Source organism: Sminthopsis crassicaudata, chromosome 2 (genome assembly GCF_048593235.1).
Source record: "Sminthopsis crassicaudata isolate SCR6 chromosome 2, ASM4859323v1, whole genome shotgun sequence".
Classification (NCBI taxonomy): Eukaryota; Metazoa; Chordata; class Mammalia; order Dasyuromorphia; family Dasyuridae; genus Sminthopsis; species Sminthopsis crassicaudata.
The window spans coordinates 444,126,904-444,149,923 of record NC_133618.1 but is presented as its reverse complement, the minus strand read 5'-3'; the positions used below and the strand labels follow the sequence as shown (position 1 = coordinate 444,149,923).

General features: G+C 34.9%; 1 protein-coding gene across 7 annotated transcripts in view; it reads right to left on the bottom strand.

The window, feature by feature from the left end:
- CHD6 (chromodomain helicase DNA binding protein 6) overlaps positions 1-23,020 on the bottom strand; it is a 172,315-nt gene that overhangs the window by 6,260 nt on the left and 143,035 nt on the right. For 6 of the 7 annotated variants that reach the window (XM_074292626.1, XM_074292628.1, XM_074292632.1 and 3 more), the window contains exons 28-36: positions 22,831-22,879; positions 21,789-22,005; positions 21,224-21,432; positions 18,729-20,327; positions 14,700-14,851; positions 13,300-13,506; positions 8,304-8,756; positions 7,122-7,313; positions 5,875-5,994 (exon numbers count right to left, since the gene is read on the bottom strand). In XM_074292626.1, the coding sequence (XP_074148727.1) occupies positions 5,875-5,994; positions 7,122-7,313; positions 8,304-8,756; positions 13,300-13,506; positions 14,700-14,851; positions 18,729-20,327; positions 21,224-21,432; positions 21,789-22,005; positions 22,831-22,879 (3,198 nt within the window). The remainder of the gene's footprint in view (positions 1-5,874; positions 5,995-7,121; positions 7,314-8,303; positions 8,757-13,299; positions 13,507-14,699; positions 14,852-18,728; positions 20,328-21,223; positions 21,433-21,788; positions 22,006-22,830; positions 22,880-23,020) is intronic. The other variant, XM_074292633.1, reaches the window with a different exon arrangement.

Here is a 23,020-nt window from a genome sequence, read left to right as displayed (position 1 = left end):
ATCAGTTCATATAAGTCAAGTTTTTCTGAAACCATCCCTTTTATCATTTCTTTTAGTACAATTGTATTTTATCACAATCATATACCATCACTTGTTAAATCATTCCGTAATTGATGGGAATCTCCTTAATTTCCAATTCCTTGTCACCACAAAAAGAGCGGCTATAAATATTTTTGTATGTACAGGCCTTTTTCCCTTTTATTTGCTCTTTCTGAAGTATGGATGTAGTAGTATTGGTGAGTCAAGGTGTATACACAGAAAAACCTAGTATTGAAAAATAAATGGATTTTTTTTCTTGGATTATATGCCAATGTAGTTTTCCTTGCTGTTACTTTTTTTGGAGGGGAGGGGTGAATCTCTCTCTTTAAAGCTTTTTATTTTCTTTCCCTTTCCCCTACCTCTTCCTTTAGATAGCAAGTAATCCAATATATGTTAAAGGTGCAATTCTTCTATATATATTTCCACAATTATCATGCTGCATAAGAAAAATCAGATCAAAAAAGAAAAAAAAAACCAAGAAAACAACAACAAAAAAAGTGAAAATATTATGTTGTGATCCACACTCAGTTCCCACAGTCCCCTCTCTGGATGTAGATAGTTCTTTCCATCACAAGTCCATTGGAACTGAGGCTGGTATATTATTAAAGACATATCTTCCAGAGAAATTTGGTTACCTACATATTGGGAGCTCTGGCTGTTATACCTATGTGCATGATCACTAAAATGAATAATACCACTCAGTCTGAAATTAAGGCAAATCAATTTAGAGTGAAGAAATAGCCCTATGGATATTCACATATTTTTTTAAAAATTAGATTAAGAGGCCACAGAGCATGATGGAAAAAAAAAGCACTAAGAGTTTGGAGATATGGATTCTAGTCTTGACTGCTAATTGAATCTCTGTGTGGCACTGATAGAGACTTGCCTTTTCTGGGTTTAAATTTCCTCATTTATAAAATGAAAAGGATGAATTAGTTTATCTCTAACAGCTCTTTTAATTTTCTATGATCCTATGGAAATTCTTCCTCAGGTAAAGGCAGTAGAACAGAGCTAAAAAAAATGCTCTTAAGGGACTCTGTCAGTCATGCTAACAGATGCTTTGGTTTTTATTTCTTGGAAGATGCTACCAAAAAGTATCTTTCAGAACAGAGCTGTCAAATTCAAGTAGAAACCTAAGGACTGCAGTGGCCAGCATATTGCTTTGGTTTTAAAACATAATATTATTTATGTTGTATTGTATTTTAAAATTTATTTTGCTAAATATTTCCTATTTTTAATATGGTTCAATCTACATTTGGAAGTGCTATGGTCTGAGGGTTAGGTGTTTGACACCTTTGCTTTAGCATGAGGATTAGTTCCATTTAACAATGGAGGAGAAACACATTTGTGGCGGTTAGTAAGGAAGGCTTTAAAATAAGTTTTGACTGTAAGTAAGCAATCCCTTGGAGGTGATAAAACTTGGCTTCTATAGTACACTAAAGAAATTCAGGTGAGAGTAAAATTAAAAAAAAAAAGCATTAATAAAAATGCACTATTTTCTTAAATGTTTCTAAAATAAGGCTTAGAGCAAACAAAATAAGTATGATAAATGAATTATCTAAGTCCTATTTCTATCATGCTTTATGACTCAGAAAGTATTTTTCCCAATAATATTTATATAAAGTCATACAATTGTAGCTTAAAACTAATATATTTGGGATACTGTATTACTTCCATTTTATCAATGAGAAAACAGATTGACATGTGCAAGGTCATACAGGTTGTTTAGGCTCAGGAACAAGCCTCCAATTCAACAAACACTACTGAATGACTCAATACTATAAATACAGCATTCTTTTCACTTGGTCTTAACAGAAGAAATGGAAATCTTAGTATATAAAGACAATGAATCCAGAAGGTTTAACCCTATGATCCTGGCCCTGATACTTGCTGCAGGACAATGCACGCTACTTTTAACTCCAAAGCACAGCTTCCTCACTTGCAAAATGGGAACAATACTCTTATAGAGTTGCTAGGAAGAAAGAAAAGTGAGCTGTTATTACTGTCACTGATGACTGAAACAATGAACACCCCATCAGCTAATTCTTGGTATGGAGGGTTTCCACCACCCTGGAATGTGAAGTCTGTTTAATTTAGGATGCTAAAGTAGATATAGTGGGTGTAAAATGCGAGATGGTATTTGTTAAGTTGTGTAGCAGATATAGTTATATGCTCTCAGACCCAAGAAAAGAAATTAGGATTTTTTACTTAAACACTAAAAGGACACCCCACCCCATAACACCTTTTTATGGTCCAAGATAGAAAAGTCTCTTCTTTCTGTACTCAAATGTTTTGGTAGAGAATGTGGGGATGAGAGAGAACCTTATCGACTTAAAAATACTTGTAGAAAGAATAAAATATTATGTTGCAAATCAATGAATATTTTTAGAGAATATGTGATAATGTACTTTTGAAAGTGTAAAAGAAAATGAATTGATCTTAGTAGCTTCCTTTCTTTCTTTTTAAAGCTGATGCCAAGAGAAAAGAATGAAGAATGGATAGAAATAATACAAAAATCATTTTTCCATATAATTAGTGGATTTAATAGCCTAAAGAAAGAACCACTCAGCAACATAAGCGAGCTGATTAAATTTAGTTGTATTCAGACACAAAGCCATGGTGGGAAGGCCATGATATAGTATCCAAAAAGATCTTGGGGTCTCATCCAAGCATGACACTGTGAAGTGGCTACAAGTATATTCATGTATAATTTGTATATCTAAGGGCACTGTGAAGCCTAGCCTTAATCAATTTTTAAGTTGAAAGGTTCTTGCCTTTACTAAATTTTTTTTTTTTTTTTTTTTTTTGCCTAGATCTATTATTTCATTGGTGTAAATTCCTACTCCTGTTGTAGACTAGCAACTGTTTGTAGACAGTCAAAGGCTGCCCAGGGCACAGAGAGGTTAAGTGACTTGCTCCTGGCCAATGGCAGCAGTGCCAGAGGCAAGACATGAATCCAGCTCTTATCTATGCCAAAGGCTGACCCTTACCAACTACACCATGGGATCTACTAAGGGGCTATAATTTTTCTATTAATCTACTCTCATGTCTACAAATCAAAAACTTAACTAAGTTTTATCATAGCAGATGACATTTTTGAACCAACTGCCAGTAAGGATACTAGGGGGGGAAATTAGCAGCTAAGGGAAGACTTGAGAATTTTGAAGGAAAGGAAAAATTATAAAAAGCAAAAGTGAAGTAGAGTGCATTCTAGGCAGAGATAAGGAGAACATCTCGGGCATGGGAGAAAGCTGCTCATAGTTAAGCAATCACAGAGTATATGGAAGGGAGTAAAGACTGGAAAGGCAGGAGGGGGCTATGAAAGGCTTTTAATGCAAAATGGAGGATTTTATTTTTGATCCTGGAGGTGGCAAGGATCCACTAGAATTTACTGAAGAGAGGCGATATTGTCAGATCTGCACTTAAGGAAGAACAATTTGATGACTGAAGGAGTAGGGAGATGAACCAGAAGGGGATTTCAATCATTTAGACGTGAGCTAATGAGGGCCTGCATTAGGGTAGTGACAGTATCAGGAGACAATGGTTGTATACGAGAGATGTTATAAGGATAGAAACAATGGAACTTGAAAATGACTTAATATGACAGGGAAGAGGGGGAGAAGGAAGAGTGAGGAATGGAGGATGACCCCTAGGTCATAAGCCCAAATGATCAGAAGGATAGAGATATCCTCAACAGTATTAGGGAAATTAGGAAGAAGGAAGGGTTTTGGGGAAAACAGTTTTTAAAATGTTGAGTTTATGTAAAAGACTTGGCTCTTTTCAACAATAAGGTGATTCAGAACAATTCCAATAGACTTGTGATGGAGAAAGCATTCTGTATCCAGAACAAAGACTATGGAGACTAAATGTAAATCACAGCATAGTATTTTCACCTTTTTTGTTGTGATTTTTTTTTTTTTTTTGGTGCAACATGATAAATATGGAAATATGTTTAGAAGAATTGCACATATTTAATCTATAATTGGATGACTTGCTATCTAGGAGAGGAAGAAAAATTTGGAACACAAAGTTTTGTAAGAATGAATGTTGAAAGCTATAGTTGCATGTATTTTGAAAAAAATCTATTATTAAAAATAAAAAAAAAAGAAATGAATTTAAGATGTCTATAGGACATTCAGTTAGGGAATAGAAGTCAGGAGAGTTTAGAGTTAGAAAGACTGATTTAAGAATCATTTGCAAAGAGACAGCATTTGAATCTGTGGAAGCTGAAGGGATCATGAACATATAGAGAGAAGATGGCCTGGGAATGAGATTTGGGGGATACCTGTGATTAGTGAATATGAGTTGGATGAGGATCCAGCAAAGGAGATCGAGATGGAGCAATCAGGTAAGAGGAGAACCAGGAGTGAAGTGTCACAAAAACCTAAGAAGTGGAGAAAATCAAGAAGAGGGTGACTGACAGTATTAAAGGCCAAGGTCAAGAATGAGGAGTGAGAAAAAGCCATTAGATTCGATAATTAAAAGATCACTTTTAGCTTTGAAGTAAGCAGTTTCAGTAGAATGATGAGGTCAGAGGTCAAATTGAAGATCATTAAGAGTGAGAGAAAAAGAAGCACAAAGATGGGAGATGAATTGTTGAGTGTTAGAAACAACAAGAACATTTTAGCCAGTATGGTTGAAACGCAGAATCAAGAAGATAAGTGGCATGTGTGTGTGTACACATATATATATTTGTCCCAGTTTCCTCATCTGTAAAATAAGCTAGAAAAGGAAATGGCAAACTACTTCAATATCTCTGCAAAGAAAACTCCAAATGGAGTCACAGAGTTGGAAATGACTGATCCACAAAATCTATTGGTAGATAGTCAGGTTTTTATGACACTGCTCTCCTAGTTCTCCTCTTATTTGTCTTATTGCTCCCTCTTGAGTCATCTTTGCTAGATTCTGTTCCAGGTTATACTCATTAATGATAAGGCTCCCCTAAAGTTCTCCATCCCAGATCATCTTCCTTCTATATATTTGTAATCTCATCAGTTTCCACAGATTCAAAAATAATCTCTCTGCAGATGATTTCTTAAATTGACTTTTCTAGTCCCAACTTCTCCTGACTTCCATTATGTATTATGAATTATGAATTCTATTATACAGGCACTAAGAATATTAAATGTATATAGATCAATGCAATACAACATATATACACACACCATATATGTAAATGCACACACACGTGGATATGTACATACACACACACACACAAGATGCAATTAGGAGACAATAGAATTTATTGGGTAGAGAAATGACATGATCAGTTCTGTTCTTTAGGAAGTTTACTGTGGAAGCTGTGTGGAGGATACATTGAACAGAGAAGAGACATAAGCCCAGAAGGCCAATTAAAAGGCTGTTGCAATAGTCTAGGGAGGGATGATGAAGGCTTAAGCTAGAATGGTGGTGGTATGGCTAGACATAAAGGATGGAGTCAAGAATTATTATGGAGGTAGGAAATATAAGATGTGGTTAGATATGGATGAGGAAAAATTAAGAGATAAGGTTAATGCCAAGGCTTTAAACATGGGTGACTGGAGGAACAGTATGTCTAACAGAAAGGCAGAGGGATGGGCCTGAGAGAAAAAAATAAAGAACGTCCAGTTTTGGACACGTTGAGTTTGAAATGCTTAGAGTTGAGAAATATTTAATGTTTTTAGACCTATGTCTTTACCAAATTATTAAGTCACTTCTATCCTCCTCAATCTTCCTGTGGATATTATCTGGCAAGTTACTTAACAGACTTTTTAGCCTAGGCTCTGATCAATAATGAGGCTTCACTACACAATTTTATACAGTATTCTCTGCATCTCAAATGTCCTTCTCCCTTACCTGCCGTCCTGTCTCCTTATGGACAGCAGGGACTCTTTCTTCTCCACTTAGGGAGCCCATCTCCAATTTTCCTGGTTCTTTACAACGCTGTCTTCTCTGCTTCGGTTTGTCTGAAAAGTTCTAAGAAGCAAAGAGAGCAAATATTAAAATGTTAAACTACTCTCCTGCTGCTTTCTGAGGAGCTGGTTGCTTATCCTATGTAGCTGTCTCTTTCACTACACTTATTTCTAAGAAATCAAGTTAAAGGGGATGAAATATACCAGCAGCTAGCCCATGCTGGGCCTTTTCTTCATTTTCCCATTCCTTTTTGTCCTTTAAAACTTGTAAAACATAGATCAAAGTAAAAATATTTAGTAGAAAGTAAAACAATGATTTAAAGTTGTGTTTAGTGGTGCAATAGAAAGGGTTTAGGTGCTTTCTGTTTATTCCAGGCTCCAAGCAGGTTAGAGACAGTTGACTCTGGGAGAGTCTATGATATTCTGAACCTACCAAAATTTTTCCCTCTGCATTTCTGCAATCGCCTTTATGTGTTTATCCTTTTTACTTGGGAGTGGGGGATGGAGAGGTTAGTGGTAGAGGAGTTTTCTGTCTCTGAGTCTTCTCCCCTCCTTTTTTAATGAACTCCTTTACATGGTTTATTAGTGTAGTGGATTCTAAGGTTAAGGAAGTGGAGTTGACAGTTAATGGAGAAGAGAGAAATTAAAAACAGAGAAATTTGATAAGACAATTACATTTTTCCAAACTGTTGTCCAAAGGATGATATTAACAGAAGGAAAAGTTCTTAGAAGACAACTTTAAAGACAGTAGTGATTTAAAAACAAAAGCACCACAATAATCACAAAACACCATGATTATAAATCATAAAAACATATCTAGCCTCCTATTTCATAATTTGATTTCTCATAAAACCATATCACTTAAGTGTCACAATGTGAGTAAGTCCTAAGTATCAGAGGTTTCAAGGAAGTGTTAATGAGGATAGCTCTTTCATTGTTAAGTGTTGGCCACATTGACTTCTTCATAGATGTTATTGACTTGTATGTTATATTAGAGGGTTACCTGGCATGGCAAAGGTCTTGGAACCACATATAAAAGGACTTCCTTTTTAAGTGACACTGCCTAGTCTTCATATATTCCCATTGAAATATAGCTCACACTACTTTCTCTCATAAGTTCTTGATCTCAAGACTCAATCAAGATATATGTAAAGAGGGTAAAAAGAAGAAACACATAATGTTTCCACTTACTGCCCCAAAGGTAGGAACTTCTATTGCATAATCAGATTGTTGCCTTAACCAGTCCAACAAACTCTTGTTGGGAATTGTCTTCTCAGCTGGGACACTGGTTGTTGTGACTGTGTGAGGAGATGAAGTAGCTGAGATCGGCCCATCAGGGAGGGTGCTGCTTGGTGAGGGCTGCTCTTGTTCTTCTTGGACCTCCTAATGAGAATAGAGGAAAAAACATAAGTATTTGGGAATATGCAATGTGAATGTATTGTAATGGTTATTGAACTTAAAGTAAGTTTCAAATCTAGATTTGAATTTTATTAGATATGGGATTTTACTCTTTCTGAGCAACAATTCTATGTCGAGAAGATGGGGGTAATACTGCTTATGCAATCTGTTTGGCAAGGTTATACAGATAGATAATATTTTATAAAATATGTAGAAGTCTATAAAAATATGAAATACCAAGTACTTTAATAAGTAGAATAAGAGAATTTCTAAAAAGTTTTCTGTTTTCATTTTTTCTTTACCTTTATAGACAGTGCCAATAATATATTATTATATACTTAGTATACACTGACAAAATACATGCAATATTCTAAAAATCACAGTAGAATTTTTCTTTAAATGAGGAAGATTAAAAATAAAAAAGTTTTGTATAGCAAAGTCTTATTGATTGGACATGTTGATTGCCAAAGTAACTGACATGGAGAACTACAGAGAGTTAACAAATCATCTTAAATAATCTATGGATATAGGGGTAAGATAGAAAGAGGCACAAAATAGGAAGAAGACTACTATGAGCATCAATAATTCATTAGATATCCAAAGAAAGTACCATTTTTCTCTAGTTCCCTGGAAAAGTTACACAGAAATTACAAAATATAATTCCTACCCATTCAGCTTAAAATTTAAAAAGGAAATCATGTGCAGAGAAATGTAATGGTGTTCAACAAAACATAATTTTTCAAATGAGAGATAAGAACTATATCTAAGAAAAGACTCTCTGAGTCTTAAAAAAATTATTTTTTTACAAAGAAGAAACCTTAAATGCTAAACGACTAAATGATGTAGCTAATATTCAAGGATCATTACTGTATTTAAATCTTGAAATATTGCCTCTTAATCTTTAGATCTGAATGGTAGCTCCTCAGAAAACACTAAGTGACCTGGGCATTACTTCCAGGGGCATTATATACCTACCAAAATTCCTGTCTGAAGTGTTCTATCTTTCAAAAAGATGAGATCCATTCCCCCTTCTACATTTTTCCTTCTCCCTCTTCGTCTCCTCATGGCAGCATCATCTCTTCTTAAGGTTCCATTGACAATCTGTCCTGTAACAGGGTGAATTAATCCAGCTTGCAAAATTCCAGACAAATCCATACCAAGGGATCCTTGAAGGGTGCTGACTGTTCCAATCTTGGGTGTGCTGGTACTCAATGGGAAAGGGGAAGTAGTTGCTGGGGAACCATCAGGGGTGCAAGACAGGTCTATGGCTGACTCCCCACGCCAGCCATTGAGCACAATAGGTGGGTGTCCATGGGAAGCAGAGAGCTGCTCTAGGCTCCGTGACTTCAAATCTCTCTCCATGTCAAACTCAAAAGGTCGTCTGTGTTTTCGTTCATCCTTGGCAAACACTGGAGCCAGGAAACTTTCCTATATATAATATGGAATAACATTAATATCTTACTTTCAAAGAACTACTTACATACAAAGACAACTTTGTAATATAGGCAAATTGGTATCTTCTGTATGGATCCACACAGTTGGAAAGTTGTTCTTGCTCTTTTATTCCTCCCCCAACTCTCTCTGAAAAAAATTTCTTTGGTCTTTTAAATTATCTTGCCCCACAGTCCAACTAGGTTAAAGAGAAATGACAGGAGAACGTTCATCCCTGATGGCAAATGAGACCTACCTGGATCTCAGGGCCTTAAAAAAAAAAAAAAAAAAAAAAAAAAAAAAAAAAAAGTGGTTTTTACAATGAATACAGCTTCTGTGATAAGTCTTCAAGACTTAATACTCAACAGAATACCCAATTTGGTTAAATGGAGCAGGAATACTTTCATTAAACTAAACCTTGTTCCACTAAGACAAAGCACTTTTGGTCCCTCTTTAAGTTGAGAGGAAGCCTTCTCCTATGTTTGTGTGGGAGGGGGCTGCTAAGAGTATCATTATTTTGAATAACTTGCCCTTCTCCTAGGGCTAAAAGCTAAACCCGGTTTTAGATAAGACATTAAATAAGCATATGCATGTGGGCACGCATGCATATATGTGCGCGCGCACACACACACACACACACACACACACACACACACACACACACACACTTCTTCAAAACATTAAATTCCCTTCTTAAAAAAATACTATTTTGTTGATGCTGTTTGTTTTTACTCATCCCTGCTCCTCAGACCGAATCATTTAAAACAATTAAAAATATCCAATAGAAAAACTTGAATTGATTAGTCTCAGTAGTCCCCTACCTCTCTATTATGAGAGTAGAGGTATATTCTGTTGTTTCTTTTCTAGGATCTTTTATTAATTTTCCCCTTACTCATAGTTCAGCCTTTTTCTACTTCTCACTGCATTTGCATTTGCACTGGGTGGTCAGAACCACCATCTATTGCATTCTTGGTTCTGATTATTCCCTATTACTTTAAATAAAGCTTCCCAAAATTTCCCTCTAAGAATCTTCATTTATCACTGAATAATACTATTCCACTATAATAACAAATCCCTCTCCCTCACTAAGCATTCCTCAATTGATAGATGAGCACTTTGTTTTTAATTCTTTGCAATCAGAAAAAAATGCTACAATGAATATTTTGGAATATGATGTATTTTTGTTTCTGTCTTTGATATCTTCAGGAAACATGTTCAGAAGTGTGAACCACTGTCACTTTTCTTTCATAATTTCAAATGGAAATCCAGAATGGCAAGAATACTTCATAAGTCTACTAACAGTATATCAGGATAACTGATCCTCTGCTTTTTTTTCCTGGGGGGGAAGAAGGGGAAAACACATCTATTGTTATTTCTTTTTAAAAAAAGATAAGAGTTTTAAAAAATAATAACAAATTTAACAAAAACTCTAAATCTCTTCTGATCTTTGTCAATGTGCATACATAGATTTTTATTAAATCAGCATGCTTCCATAAAAACATATTAGGTGAAACAAAGTTACAGAGAATGCTTCGGAACTAAAAAATAGAAACAAGATTATAAATGTCCTTAATAGACAGAATGTTTGTTACATAATTATAAAGATATTTACATAGCCTATGTATTTTTAATAATGTTGTTAAAAATTAATCAAAAACAATAAATACTGCATTCAAGAGAAATGCTATTAGGTTTCCATGCTAGTTTAGAGTCATTGGTGATCCAGCTTGTATCTTGAGTAATTACAAAATTACTCCTAGGTTACATGATCATAGAGTGAGATTTGGTTAGGTAATATATTAATAATAATATTCTGAAATGATATTGGACAATACAAGATATACCAGACATTTTATTTTGTATTCTATTTTTCATTTAACATTATTTCATGTAATTTTGCTGTGGGTATTTCATTGTTTAATGAATAAATCAATAAATCTAATGACATTTTTCATAGCATTTTTCATTGCACAGAATTTCAAAGAGACCTCAGAAGAACATTTAGCTCAAATTTGATTTGAACAAGAAACTCTTTTATAAAAAAATCTGACAAATGGTCATCTGGTTTTTGCTTAAAGATTTCCAATGAAGTGGCGTCTATTGCCACCTAAGTCAGATGATGCCACTTTTAAATAGTTTTAATTTTAGTAAATTGTTCCTTTTATCAAATCTACATCTATAGATTCCAGTTTTCTTCTCTTGGGTGAGCTAGAATAAATTTATTGTTTTTTCACATGATAGTTTTGCAGATACTTGGGAATGAGGATCATGTTTTCCCCTAAATCTTCTTCAGGTTAAACAGTCTTAGTTTTTTCTTCACCTTTCTGGCACAACATTACTTTTAGGTTTGTCACCATTGTGGCTGGCCTGGTTGGACTGTGCTACACATTTTTCTGCTGGAGTATTATTGTGGTTTTTTCAGCTGGATGGCTACAAAACTCTTTCAACTAACACAATGACTCTATGCTCAGGATCAGCAGAAACTTATTTCCTTTAACTCTAACAAAACTTTTAGCTCTGAAGTAATTTTGCCACCTCCAGGCAGGAAAAGTATTGCCTCTTTTACTGACCTTTAAATAATGTTTTTGATAAGCTTCTGATCTTGTCTTGTCCTTGGGAAGTTGTATTTTTTTGTTTAAATTTAAAATTAAATATTTTAAATAAAATTTGTAAATTAAAAATTAAAAAAAAAAATCTCTAAAATCTGGCCCACCACTTTAGCCTGTTGAGGTCTTTTTTTTGGGAGTGGGGAGAATGTTGATGTTATCATTTTATATATTAGCTATGCCTACTATTTTTGTGTCATTTTTAAATTTGATAAGAGATTGACTTCTTTTTGTACTGAATGATGACTCTTCTTTGGGTCTAGTGTTCTAATATTTCTGAGTCCACCTAATTATACAATCATCTAATTTACCTCTCTCTTTTCCACAGACTCAACTGTCTTACCTAAATTTAGATAAACTAAAATGTATTCTCTTTATGAATATAAATAGCCATTTGTGTCTTAAGACATTAAGAAACTAGTCTAGAATGGCTGTACGCTAAGGACTATCAAAGAACTCATCAGCCTGAATATGAGGACCCACCTAACAAGACCATGTGAAGAAGATATTCTTCTAATAGTGACAGAAATCCTCAAGGGCAGAAACCAAGTCTCAGATAGAATGGTAAGCACTTATGATATATTTATTATATTTGTATCATTTTCTACTCTAGGTGCTATTTCTTTGTCAATTTGTCTTAGGACCTAACTAAATTTTAAGTTCCTTAAAAGTCTAGACCATATATCTTTGTAGGTCTCTCAGTATTTATCATGTATTATACATAGTAATCACTCAATAATTGTTTGTGGACTGAGAAGTGAATATACTGATAATCTATAGACTTGTCATTTACATATCTACATACACACCATAGCTACACACCATCGTTTACTTAATCATTTTCTTATTGTGGATGCTTGGACTGTTCCCAGAATATGTTTCTATAAATTATCCTTTCATGAGACGGAAGTGAAGGGGGCCAGAAATTAGATGAAGAAGTGGTACTTATTTTTTTGAGGTTATGCTCCTTGAAGTAAAAAGGTAATAAGCTTTGAAGTTTGTCATCCATGCTATCTGATCATACTTCTGATTTAGGCTAGTTTACTGTACCACAATTAATGGAATTAGTTCCCCACAAATATTGAACTTTATTGCTTAATTAGTTTAATAGGCATTTAATATCATATTGATACAGTCTGGCAAACAATAAGTGCTTAAATATTTTTTCATTCATTAAGATTGTGCATCATGTTTCTACATTTCACTCAGTGCAAACTGTTCTCCCTTTGACTACTTATTAGGTGGAAGTCAAATAATAGTGTTATGTATTTGTATTAAGAAATGAAAATCTGGATCTTACTCCAGCTCTGCTACTGACCAATGTGGTCCTGGGTTTAGGGCTACCCTTTGTCTCCAAGCCTTTCCACTCAAGACCTTCCTACAAAGGACAGATAAAATAGTAGAAGTACTTTGACAAAGCACTATGGAAATACCCTTTGTCTGGCCTGGAGATGTAGGACCAATAGATTTCCAAATCTTTGAGACCAGAATGTTTCAAAATGGAATGGAGAATTATCCAGTAAACAAGTGACTAGGAGAATTGTTCTCTTAGAGAGATTGTAAGGATCACAGTTATAAAGACAATATTTTCATTTGGACATTTACTATCTATAAAGCATACAAGCCTCCCCCCCCCAAAAAAAAAAAGTTCCTGAATTTAAGAAGTTTACATTTTTACTAAAGGATAAAATATGAAGATATAGGAAAGAACAAGAAATTAGAGGAAAGAAACAGACTGGTATTAGTCAGCATTTAGCATGGTGCTGGGCACATAGTAAGAATTAAGTCAATGTTTGAAGACTTGACATTCAGGGAAATTCCCCAAAATGCTATGTGCTGAAATTTCTATTGAATCAATACATGAAGTAATCAATCAGTAGCAGAAGCAGAAATAGCTCCTTATTTGGGGTCAACACCATTACCTGACTTCTCACCTTTGGGATCTGTGTGACTAGTGCAGCTCCATTGCTGAAATTAGGGCCTGGTGTTTCTTGTTCTGCAAGGCTGTTTCGTGAGCCAGGACTGCTGATTAACACTGGAGCAGGAAGTGTGCTTGGCATTTCATATTGTTGGCTAGAAGGCCACTTGCCCTTTAAGACTGCATGGCATATATTATCTATGCGGTTGATTATCACTCGATCCTGCAAATAAGAATGGCAACAGCAAATCTCTTACACTTGTACTGGGTAGTAGAAACTTAAATAGAACAAAAGCAAATTCACAAATATTTTTTTCTTAGCACTTCTTTAGAGAAAATTTGAATGGGTTATGACAAGATGGAGTAAGAGGAAGAACTGGAGTATACATTCCAAACTATTGCATGGGAACTATACCTGCATTGTATAGTTTAAAACTATACAAACACTTCATAAGCAAAGGACATAAAGATAAGAACTGAGTGTATAGTCAGTCACAGCCAGTATTTCCTCAAAATTGATTGTACCTACTTCAGACTAAATGTGACAATAATGTACTATTTCTGATGCACAGAACTAATCAATTCTAATAAAGCTAAACCGTTTAGCTATGTAAAACTATGACAGATATTCTTGATCACAATACTCTATAATCATTCTATATATAAAAGGACTTGAATTTAGTCAGAATTCCAATTGGGTTCAAATTCTAGATTACTTACTACTAGTGTGATTTTAGGTGTAAATCCTTTAACTTTTCTGACCTGTTTCCTTAAATGCAAAATGAGGGGGTTGGACTAAATGACTTCTAGGTCCTTTTTCCAGTTCCAGTATACAAATTTAGTTTTCTCAGGGCCTGTGTATTAAAAAAGCATCCTAAAAGTAATTATTACATGAGAGAGTACATTGTGTAAGTATACAGAAAAACCTACTAAAATCCAACAAAAATAGAAGTTTCACTTGCATAGTTCCAAAAAATAAGTTGCTGGTGACTGAAATAGGTTTATTTGGATTTATTAGCTAGAAAGTTTAATTCAATAAATTTTTACAGCTTCATTTCCTTGTCTCATATACTTTAAGTTATAAAAAAACCCCTAACTTTTATACTCTTTCAAATATTAGAGTTAAAGCAAGTATTAAATAATTCTTTAAAATGAAAACATTGATAAAATGTTATTTTACTTAATGTACCCATGGCTCAAAACTTGTTAGTTTAAAATATCAACCATGAAGCATATGAGACTCATGTGTGTGTGTGTGTGTGTGTGTGTGTGTGTGTGTGAATATCATCATCACAGATTATCTTTTCGGTTCCAAATTCAAAAGTATAGATGAGTCCCTGATCTTTCTAAATACATCAAATATCCTTCTTTTATCTGTGAGTACTTTTAATGAACATTATAATGTTTGGAAGGCACCTTTGGCCATTCGGAGAAGGAATAAAGAGTTTTTTCTTGCAAAAGCTGAGCAATGGTTGGTGCTCGGGCTTCCTGGAGCTCGTCTCCAATGTCTCCTGCTATTCCAGAGGTAGAGCTCTTACTTTCTTCTTCAGAATATTTTCCTGGATAATCTGACAATATAAAAATATGTAAATGAGTTACATGACATTAACAGAAATAAAATACCCAATTTATTCTTTCCTCTCTTTTTGGTGGTGGCACTGGTGATGGGTAACTGAATGACTATTTTGGGTGACTATTTTGCCCAGGCTCAATACAGCAAACACTGATGGGCCTACTCCCAATACTTATCATTATCAGTACAGAATTTTTTCCTACTTAGCTCCTCTCTTTAGGTAGACTGGTGGTCTTCTGCTCCTAGAAGCTTACCACATGGGTGCTAGATTTGGTGCCTTTGGCACTCTCAAACAGCTCAGTTATTATGATTTTATCAGTTTTTATCAAATCATTTTTCAGTTATATCTGACTCTTTCTGATTCTTTTGATGTTTTCTTGGCAAAGATACTGGAATGGTTTGCCATATCCTTCTCCGGCTCATTTTCAAATGAGGAAACTGAAGCAGAGTTAAACAACTTGCCCAAGATTTGACCTCTGGAAAATGAGTCTTCTGGATTCCCAGTTCAGTGCTTTATTCACCATGCTACCTAACTGCCTTTATTTTATCACTGGAAATGACATTAAAGAAAATTTATTACCATCTCTTTCCCATTAGCATGTGAATTCCTTGAGAGCAGGGTTTATCTTAGTTTTCTCCTGGTTCTTCTCCTACTTATCTGAAAACTCTTGCTCTATCTCCTTTGGTAGGTCTTCTTCCAGATTCTACTCTCTAACCATATGTGTCCCTCACAATTCTATAGTGGGGTCTTCTCACTTGATCAAATCAGCTCTCATGAATTTAATTACCATTTCTATTTTGGGTAGCTAGATGATAAAAGTGGATAAAAGTACCAAATCTGAAGTCAGGAAGTATCTTCTTCCAGAATTAAATCTGGTTTCAGACACTTACAAGTGGTATGATCTTGGACAGCTCACTTAAACCTGTTTGCCTCAGTTTCCTTATCTGTAAAAGGAAATGGCAAATCACTCCAGTACCTTTGCCAAGAGAATCCCAAAGGTTGGGGTTTCAAAAATGTTCACTAGCTTAGACACCCATTCTTGTAAGAATGTAAAACAAAATCGTTTCCGGAGTCAAAAAGAAAAAAAAAAGAAAAGAAAAGAAAGAAAAAAGCCCCAAAAGTAACATGAAGTGTTGAAAATAACTAAACAACAAAAATGCTGATTCTCAAATCTATCTATTCTGCTCCAAATACTTAATTGACCTCCAATCTCAGAACTCCAACTGCCTTTTCGATATTTCAAGTTGATATCCAAAACAACTCTTTTATTTTGCTTCCTAACCCTACTCCCCCGCTTCTCTATCATTATATAGGACAACCCATTCTCTCCATCCCTCAGGCTCCCAACCTAGGAGACATTTTAGACTCCTTACTGCCTCTTACCCTCCATATTCAATTTGTTGCTAAGGGTTGTCAATTTCACCTTTGGAACATGTCAAATATGTCTCTATGTCTTTTCTGATGCTGCCATTACTACCTCATGCTTAGATTACTGAATAGTCTGCTCATGGGATTTGTCTGCCCCATGTCTCTCCCCACTTTAATCTACCTGCCATCCATCCACTAAAATGATTTTCAAGTGCATATCTGATCACATCATACACCCCTGGCCCTGGCTTCCCCAACACAGACATAATCAATTCCAGTGACTTCTTATAGCTTTCAAAATCAAGTACAAAATGCTATTTAGTATTCAAAGTCTTTCGTGACCTGCCTCTCCCCGCAACCTCCAGTTTTTTTACTTCTACTCCTAGACATGTACTCTTTGAACTAGACACTAGCTCCTGATCTGTTCCACAAATAAGACACTCCTACTTCATATTTCAACTCCAACCATTTTATCTGACTGTCCCCTATGCTTGGAATGCTTTCCCTTTTCTGCCCCACCTAATGATCTTCCTGACTTCCTTTAAATCCCAACTGATATTCTTCCTTTTAGAGGAAGCTCGTTCCAAACCCTCTTAATTAAAGTGCATTCCTTCTGTTATTTCCTATTTATTTTGTAGATAGTTTTTTGGGGGTATATATTTGTTTACACTGTCTCCTCCATCATATTGTAAGCTCTTTGAGGGCAGGGATTGTCTTTTGCTTCTTTTTGTATCTATAACACTTTAGCTTAGTGCCTGGCATAGCAGGCACTTAATAAATGCTTTATTTTACTTCAAAAGACAGACATTAGAAGATGGTTTTTGAATGAAAGTTTTAAAACATAATGGAATGCAGCAAAGTTGACATTAAAGAGGTACTGTGGAGAATCATTAAGTTTCTGATACTAAAGAACAAAGTGCTAAATTAGATCTAATATTAGAGAGATCTATGACATTTATAAGCAGAGAGCTGACAGATTCCTAAGCAGAATGATTTGTGGACATCTTTTGTCTGTGAAATGACAAGGTGAGGCTAATTAGCTGATCACTGGCTGATCAAAAAATGCCACAGTAAATGTTGAGGCCCAGAGCTTAGCAGATATCTGAATGTAGGAAGGGGAAGGGTTGAGCTGATCACTGTGGGACTAAGAATGGGACACTATGACACTATTAGAAAAAAATTCCTATTAAACACATACTGGATTATACTACATTTAACAGCATATTATTAGCATAGTGTCTGTCACATAGTAAGTACTTAAGTGTTTTTTATTTGTATTTTTTGGGAGCTACTGTAGCTATGCATTGTATTTTTATACTTTATTCTGTGAAAATTGTTTTCCTTTGGACCACATATAGTATGGACCTCTGATACCTCCTTTCCCTTAAGTCCCCAAGTTCTTGAATATCTTTACTCGTAAGCTAGGCAGACTAAAATTTAAGTTACAATTCCTGCTTTTTGTGCTCTTTAAGAGCTTTCCTATTAACATATCAGTAGTTATCAGTCTCTACGCTAAGCCTAAAATTGCTTACTCTCTTTATCTCATCTAGTAAAATAACTTTGTTTTCAGCTCATCTGACATACCCTCACTTTTCTACTCCTAGAACAACTATAAACATTATCAGCACCTTTCTGGGAATAGTTCCTTCTTTCAATTATATTAGCCAATATGATTCAAGAAATGCTTGCTGTATACAGAATACATTAAGAGTTATGATTGGTTAGGAAAGAAATAGAATGAAATTTCAATTAACCAGAACTCTCTTTTTCCTTGCTACATATAACTTTTAACAGAAAGGAGCAAAAAGTTGTCAAATGTATTTTAAAACAAGATACCTTTTAAGGTTTGTTGTGCCTTGTATGAGGATAGTTTCAGTTCATAGTTAGCTAAACATTCCATACTTATAGGGATTCATGATTGGAAATGTAAGCCCTCAACAATTCCAAAATCCTGAACTGTCAAACAAAGATTCAATTAAGTTTCATATACTGTACACACTGAGGTAGAAAGGAAGACTATTTTACAAAGCTTTAAAAAGAATGAAACAAAATGGATTTTCTGTTTAATCATTAATTGATCAACCTTACTATGTAAAATTTTTACCTAATAGGGCTACTGTAAATGCCCACAATAGCAATTATCTTTTTTTTTTTTTTTTTGGTTTTGTTTTGCTTTTTTCTTATCTTAACACTCTCAAGAAAAAATTCCCTGCTATTAAAAATAAAAGCTATTGGATGATTTTATCTGCTAAGGAGAGGAAGGCAGTAACTATAAACTTCTAGCCCCTCACATTTCTAGAGGATAGCTTCCTATAACCTGCTCAAGCTCTGTACTGAAACAGGTGGATGATTATGAATCCTGATTTCACAATCATTCCTTATACTAAGATTACAAGAGGCCTCATAAAATAGGGGTAAAGTTGCAGTAAGTGATCTGGGCACAAAAAGAGCAAAGAAATGATGAAGAGCCTAGTCAGAAAAATACAAGTTTTCCATACTGTACCTTGACTCTGTAAATTTCCATCTTTATCATCATCATCTTCCTTATTTTCAAAATCCACATCTTCTTGTTTTAGATCACTCCTTTCAAGAGGACATGTAGTATATCCTCTTCGCCTTTCTGCCTTATCTTCCCAGGAATCTTCTTTTAAAAATTCATGATCTACTTTCAAGGGCTCTGATAAAAGAGTTTTGTTTCCACTTTTGTATTCCACAGCAATAGTGTTAACAGCTTTACCTTTGTATAAGCCTGGATCAGGGAACCTGGTTTTTTCCATTTCAAATTCCATAGTGTCATCCTGATTTTTCCACCTGTCTATAGGTTTGCAGTGACATTCACATACTGTTTGATCCATACTCCTTAGCTCTGCAGGATCACAGTTTTGGGTCTCAGAGCCCCTTTCCTTAGTTTTATCTATAGTGAAGCCTCTCTTTTCATTTGATATGTTAGTATCAAGGTCAGTTTGACCTATACTCTCTGGTCTTTCTCTTATTTGTGCTCCTACTTCTGAGTTTTCCTCCTCGTCTTCTTCTTCTTCCTCCTCTTCTTCATCACTATGGTTCTGAGTCAACATTAATTTATCTTCTAGACTTTTATTTCCTAACAAATCAATTAGCTGTTGCCCTGAAGAAAGCTTTCTTTCAGAATTACAAACACTAAGGCTACACATTTCCATTAATCTACTTACATTCCCTTGCTCTAAGGTTTGGGGAATACCATATTTTGCTTCAGGATGTCTTACAGTTTCTTGTCTTGGAGCAGGTATGTACTTGTTAGAGTCCAGGTCCTTTATAGTGAGGAGAGACAAATGCTTTTCATTTTTATTGCTCATTTGTTCTATTTTTGCTTCCAAATTACTCAAAGAACAGCGGTTTGTAGCTACCTCCACTTCAAGGCTACCTGGTTGGTTCTCTTTATTTTTGCTTGCTAAGGCTAAAGAAATATCTTTCCTGGAATCAGTGCTACTTGGGTTCTCTTGAATGAAAGAACTTGGCTCACTGTTGAAAACCTTTTCACCAAACATCATACACTCTAAAGAATCAGGTAATAAGCTTTCATCATGGTTAATAGAAATGATATCCTGAACTTTGGAAATAAAATTATCACATGTTACATCAGGTAGGTTGCTTTCAGTGCGGCTGAGATTATCACCCATGCTTTCCATCTTTATTTGATTTTCATGTTCTGTATCTAGGGACTCACAAGTCCTTCCCATTTGAGTATATGTAAGGGATTCATAAAGTCTTGAGTTAGTCTGGTAAAGGCAACACGCATTGTCTGGGCCCTGAGCTTCAGTTCTTCTGTGCTGAGCATAGTTTCTATAGGCATCCAGAAAGGATAGCTGTGGGTCATTCATGATGTAGTAGTCAGTACGACTGAGTCCATGCTTAGCTGTGCCAATGAGTAAGTCTCGGTCATGCTTCCCACACTCCCACCAGACTGGCAGATAGAGGCTAGGTCTACAGAGCTGGAGGCGTTCATGCAACTGAGGGTATTTCAGTACTTGCTCTCGGACCTTCCGCAGAAGTTCAATGCGGTAGAGAGTTCTTGCAGCACGTTCTTCCGTGATTGGTTCAACATAGAGTGTGGGATCTGGTGGACCTAAAGAGATAAATAAGTAAAAAATTAATTACTTTATGTGGCTCTTGGCAACAATGGTGTTTGATTTATACAATTCGAATCTCTCTGGAATCATGGTTTGACTCTATATGAAACATAAAATTAAAACAATGTTTATAAACTAAGTTGATACAAATTAATGCTACTGCAAATCTTGGTTTACTTCAGGGACTATGATCAATTAGTAAATACCCAAAGCTGAGTGAAATTAATCTCATGGAAGAAATATAGGCCAAGGAGAGGGTAAAAGGACAATTTGAAAATCCTAGTTCTAGTATGCATGACTTTTTGAAGTCATGGTGAAGGCAAAAATGGAAGTGTCCTTGTACACTTAAATCAGTTCTGTCCGTCTTTGGAGGTACAGCAATGCTACTATAAGGTTTTTATCTACAAATGTATAGTTTAAAGGGCAAAAAAACACTCATTTAGAAGTAGGTTATGGTAAAATTCCTGTGACCAATTCAATATCACATTAAAGGATGACCAAATGACAATTACTACTTTCAATATTTTTACCCTCAGATAAAATTGTAGTTGTAATAGATTTTTTAATGTAAGTGTGGTGCAAAAGTTCAGTTGTTCTAGAGCAATATAAATCAGCTCAACTTTTACAAGTTGAGACAATTTTTTTAAAATTATATTCTGAAGTCTTAACCTAACCCGAAATTTTTATTTTTTGGTATGGAAGCAGATCAAGAATAAATTATTTAATTTTTTGCAAGGATGGATACAACTAGTCGAATTCCACAAATTAGCAAAACTTTTTATTCTCTCAGGAACTCCTCATGTTAGAATATATACTGCTATAGTGATTAATTAACTAATTCCAAGACTTTCTTCCATTTACTCCATGATATGTTAAAAGTAGCATTTCTTACCATCATCTTTCCACATGGGGAGGCGACAAACATTTCTACACATGGCCATAAAACTATAAAAATATTTTTCTAGACTTTCATCTGTCTTCTTGTCCAAGCGTGAGATGACTCGAAATTGGGTCCAATCAAAGGATTTCTTTTCTTGGTCATAGACAACGCCAAAGGAGGACACTGTTCTATAGAAATCTGCTTGTTCTCTTCTTGTCCATCTTGAGGATTCACATAAGGGAAGTTAAAAAAAAAAAGTAAAATATTTCAAAATTCCCACATTGGACTTTCAATCCACATCCCCAGGGACTGTGTTAATTTTGGAAAAGAGGCTGTCACCCTCATAGGAGAAGACATGGCTACATAGAAATTTGAACTCAATCACCTCAAACTGCATCAGACTTCATACGATTATAAATTTACCATTATGAAAACTTTAATTTTTTTTTTTCTGTTTAATTCTGAGGACATGATTAACCTTGGAAGAGAACATTTCACTTTCACGTAAATTTTTGGCTTAGCAATGAAGACTAATTTTCCTCACATTCTTAATTAGTATATATCATTTTACTATTACCTTTTTTGGATATCCTTGTTGATAGGGTCCATTTCAGTAGCTCTTCTAAACATATCTTCCTGGACCCAATATCCCTGGTTACCTGAGCCTAAAATTTCAGCTCGAGTGGGTTCCTTGCGATTACAACGTTGGTAAACAGTGACCAGGCGTCTCAACCGAGCAGTAAGGGCTGAGGAAACGGGCCAGGATGATCTGTCTGGGTCGGAGCCATCCTGGGCTTCAAACATCAGCAAGGATATTAGTAGTTACAAACAACTAAAATAAAGATGATACTTTTTTTTTTGTGCTATACTTTTAAAAATGAATGTACTGGAATATAAAATCTTACAAAAATGAATGTTGAAAACTATCTTTATAGTATTTGGAAAATAAAATGTTATTGAAGGAAAAGAAAAAACCCCAAACACTGACATTTTCAATAAGTTTTACCCAAATGATAAAACAGAACTAGAGAGAAAATGGCTGAATAACTCAAAGCCACCATTATTTTCCAAATTAACATATTTGAAGGCATTTAATAACAAATTCAAGAATAAGGACTTAGCAAAAAGTATTAAAAATTTCGTGTTGTGCAAAATCTTAGGTATGACTTCCTATATCTATAAAGCATAAATACCTTTTTCTAGAATGAGCTGCTTTGTAGGGGTGAAAGAGATCTTTGGAAATTTTAGATATATCTGATAGGAAGCACAAGATAAGTGGAACTTTGTTGCCTTCTTTTTTTAAAGAACTATAAAATATGATGTAGCTAGGTTTTCTTTCCCACTACTATTCTAACTTAATAATTCTTGATCCATTAATCTTAAACCCTTACCTCCTTGTCCTGCAGAAGAATAACAGATGTTATCTTAAAATTTCAATGTTAACTAGATCATTTTGATATCTATGTCTTAATTACAATAGGAAAGGTGTTGATGGGTTTGAAAAGGGTCAATCTTTCTTAAAGGCTTCATAAAAGTTGTAGTTCTCTCTTAAGATATGAATTCTAGCATAATATGAGCTGAATGCTTTCTTCTTTGTCTTCTGAAGGGTATTGTCTCACCTGCCATGACTTCATCCTTCTTCTCACTTTCACCAAAACTGTTATCCTCCTAGGGACAAAGAAAGCCACCACAACCATCAAGGACTGATGTAAACTCTTCCTTGATCATCACTACTAATTTTTACTACATGCTCTTATATAGAAAGGAAAAGAACATTTAAGAGACATATTCTTTGTGAGCTGTCACCAA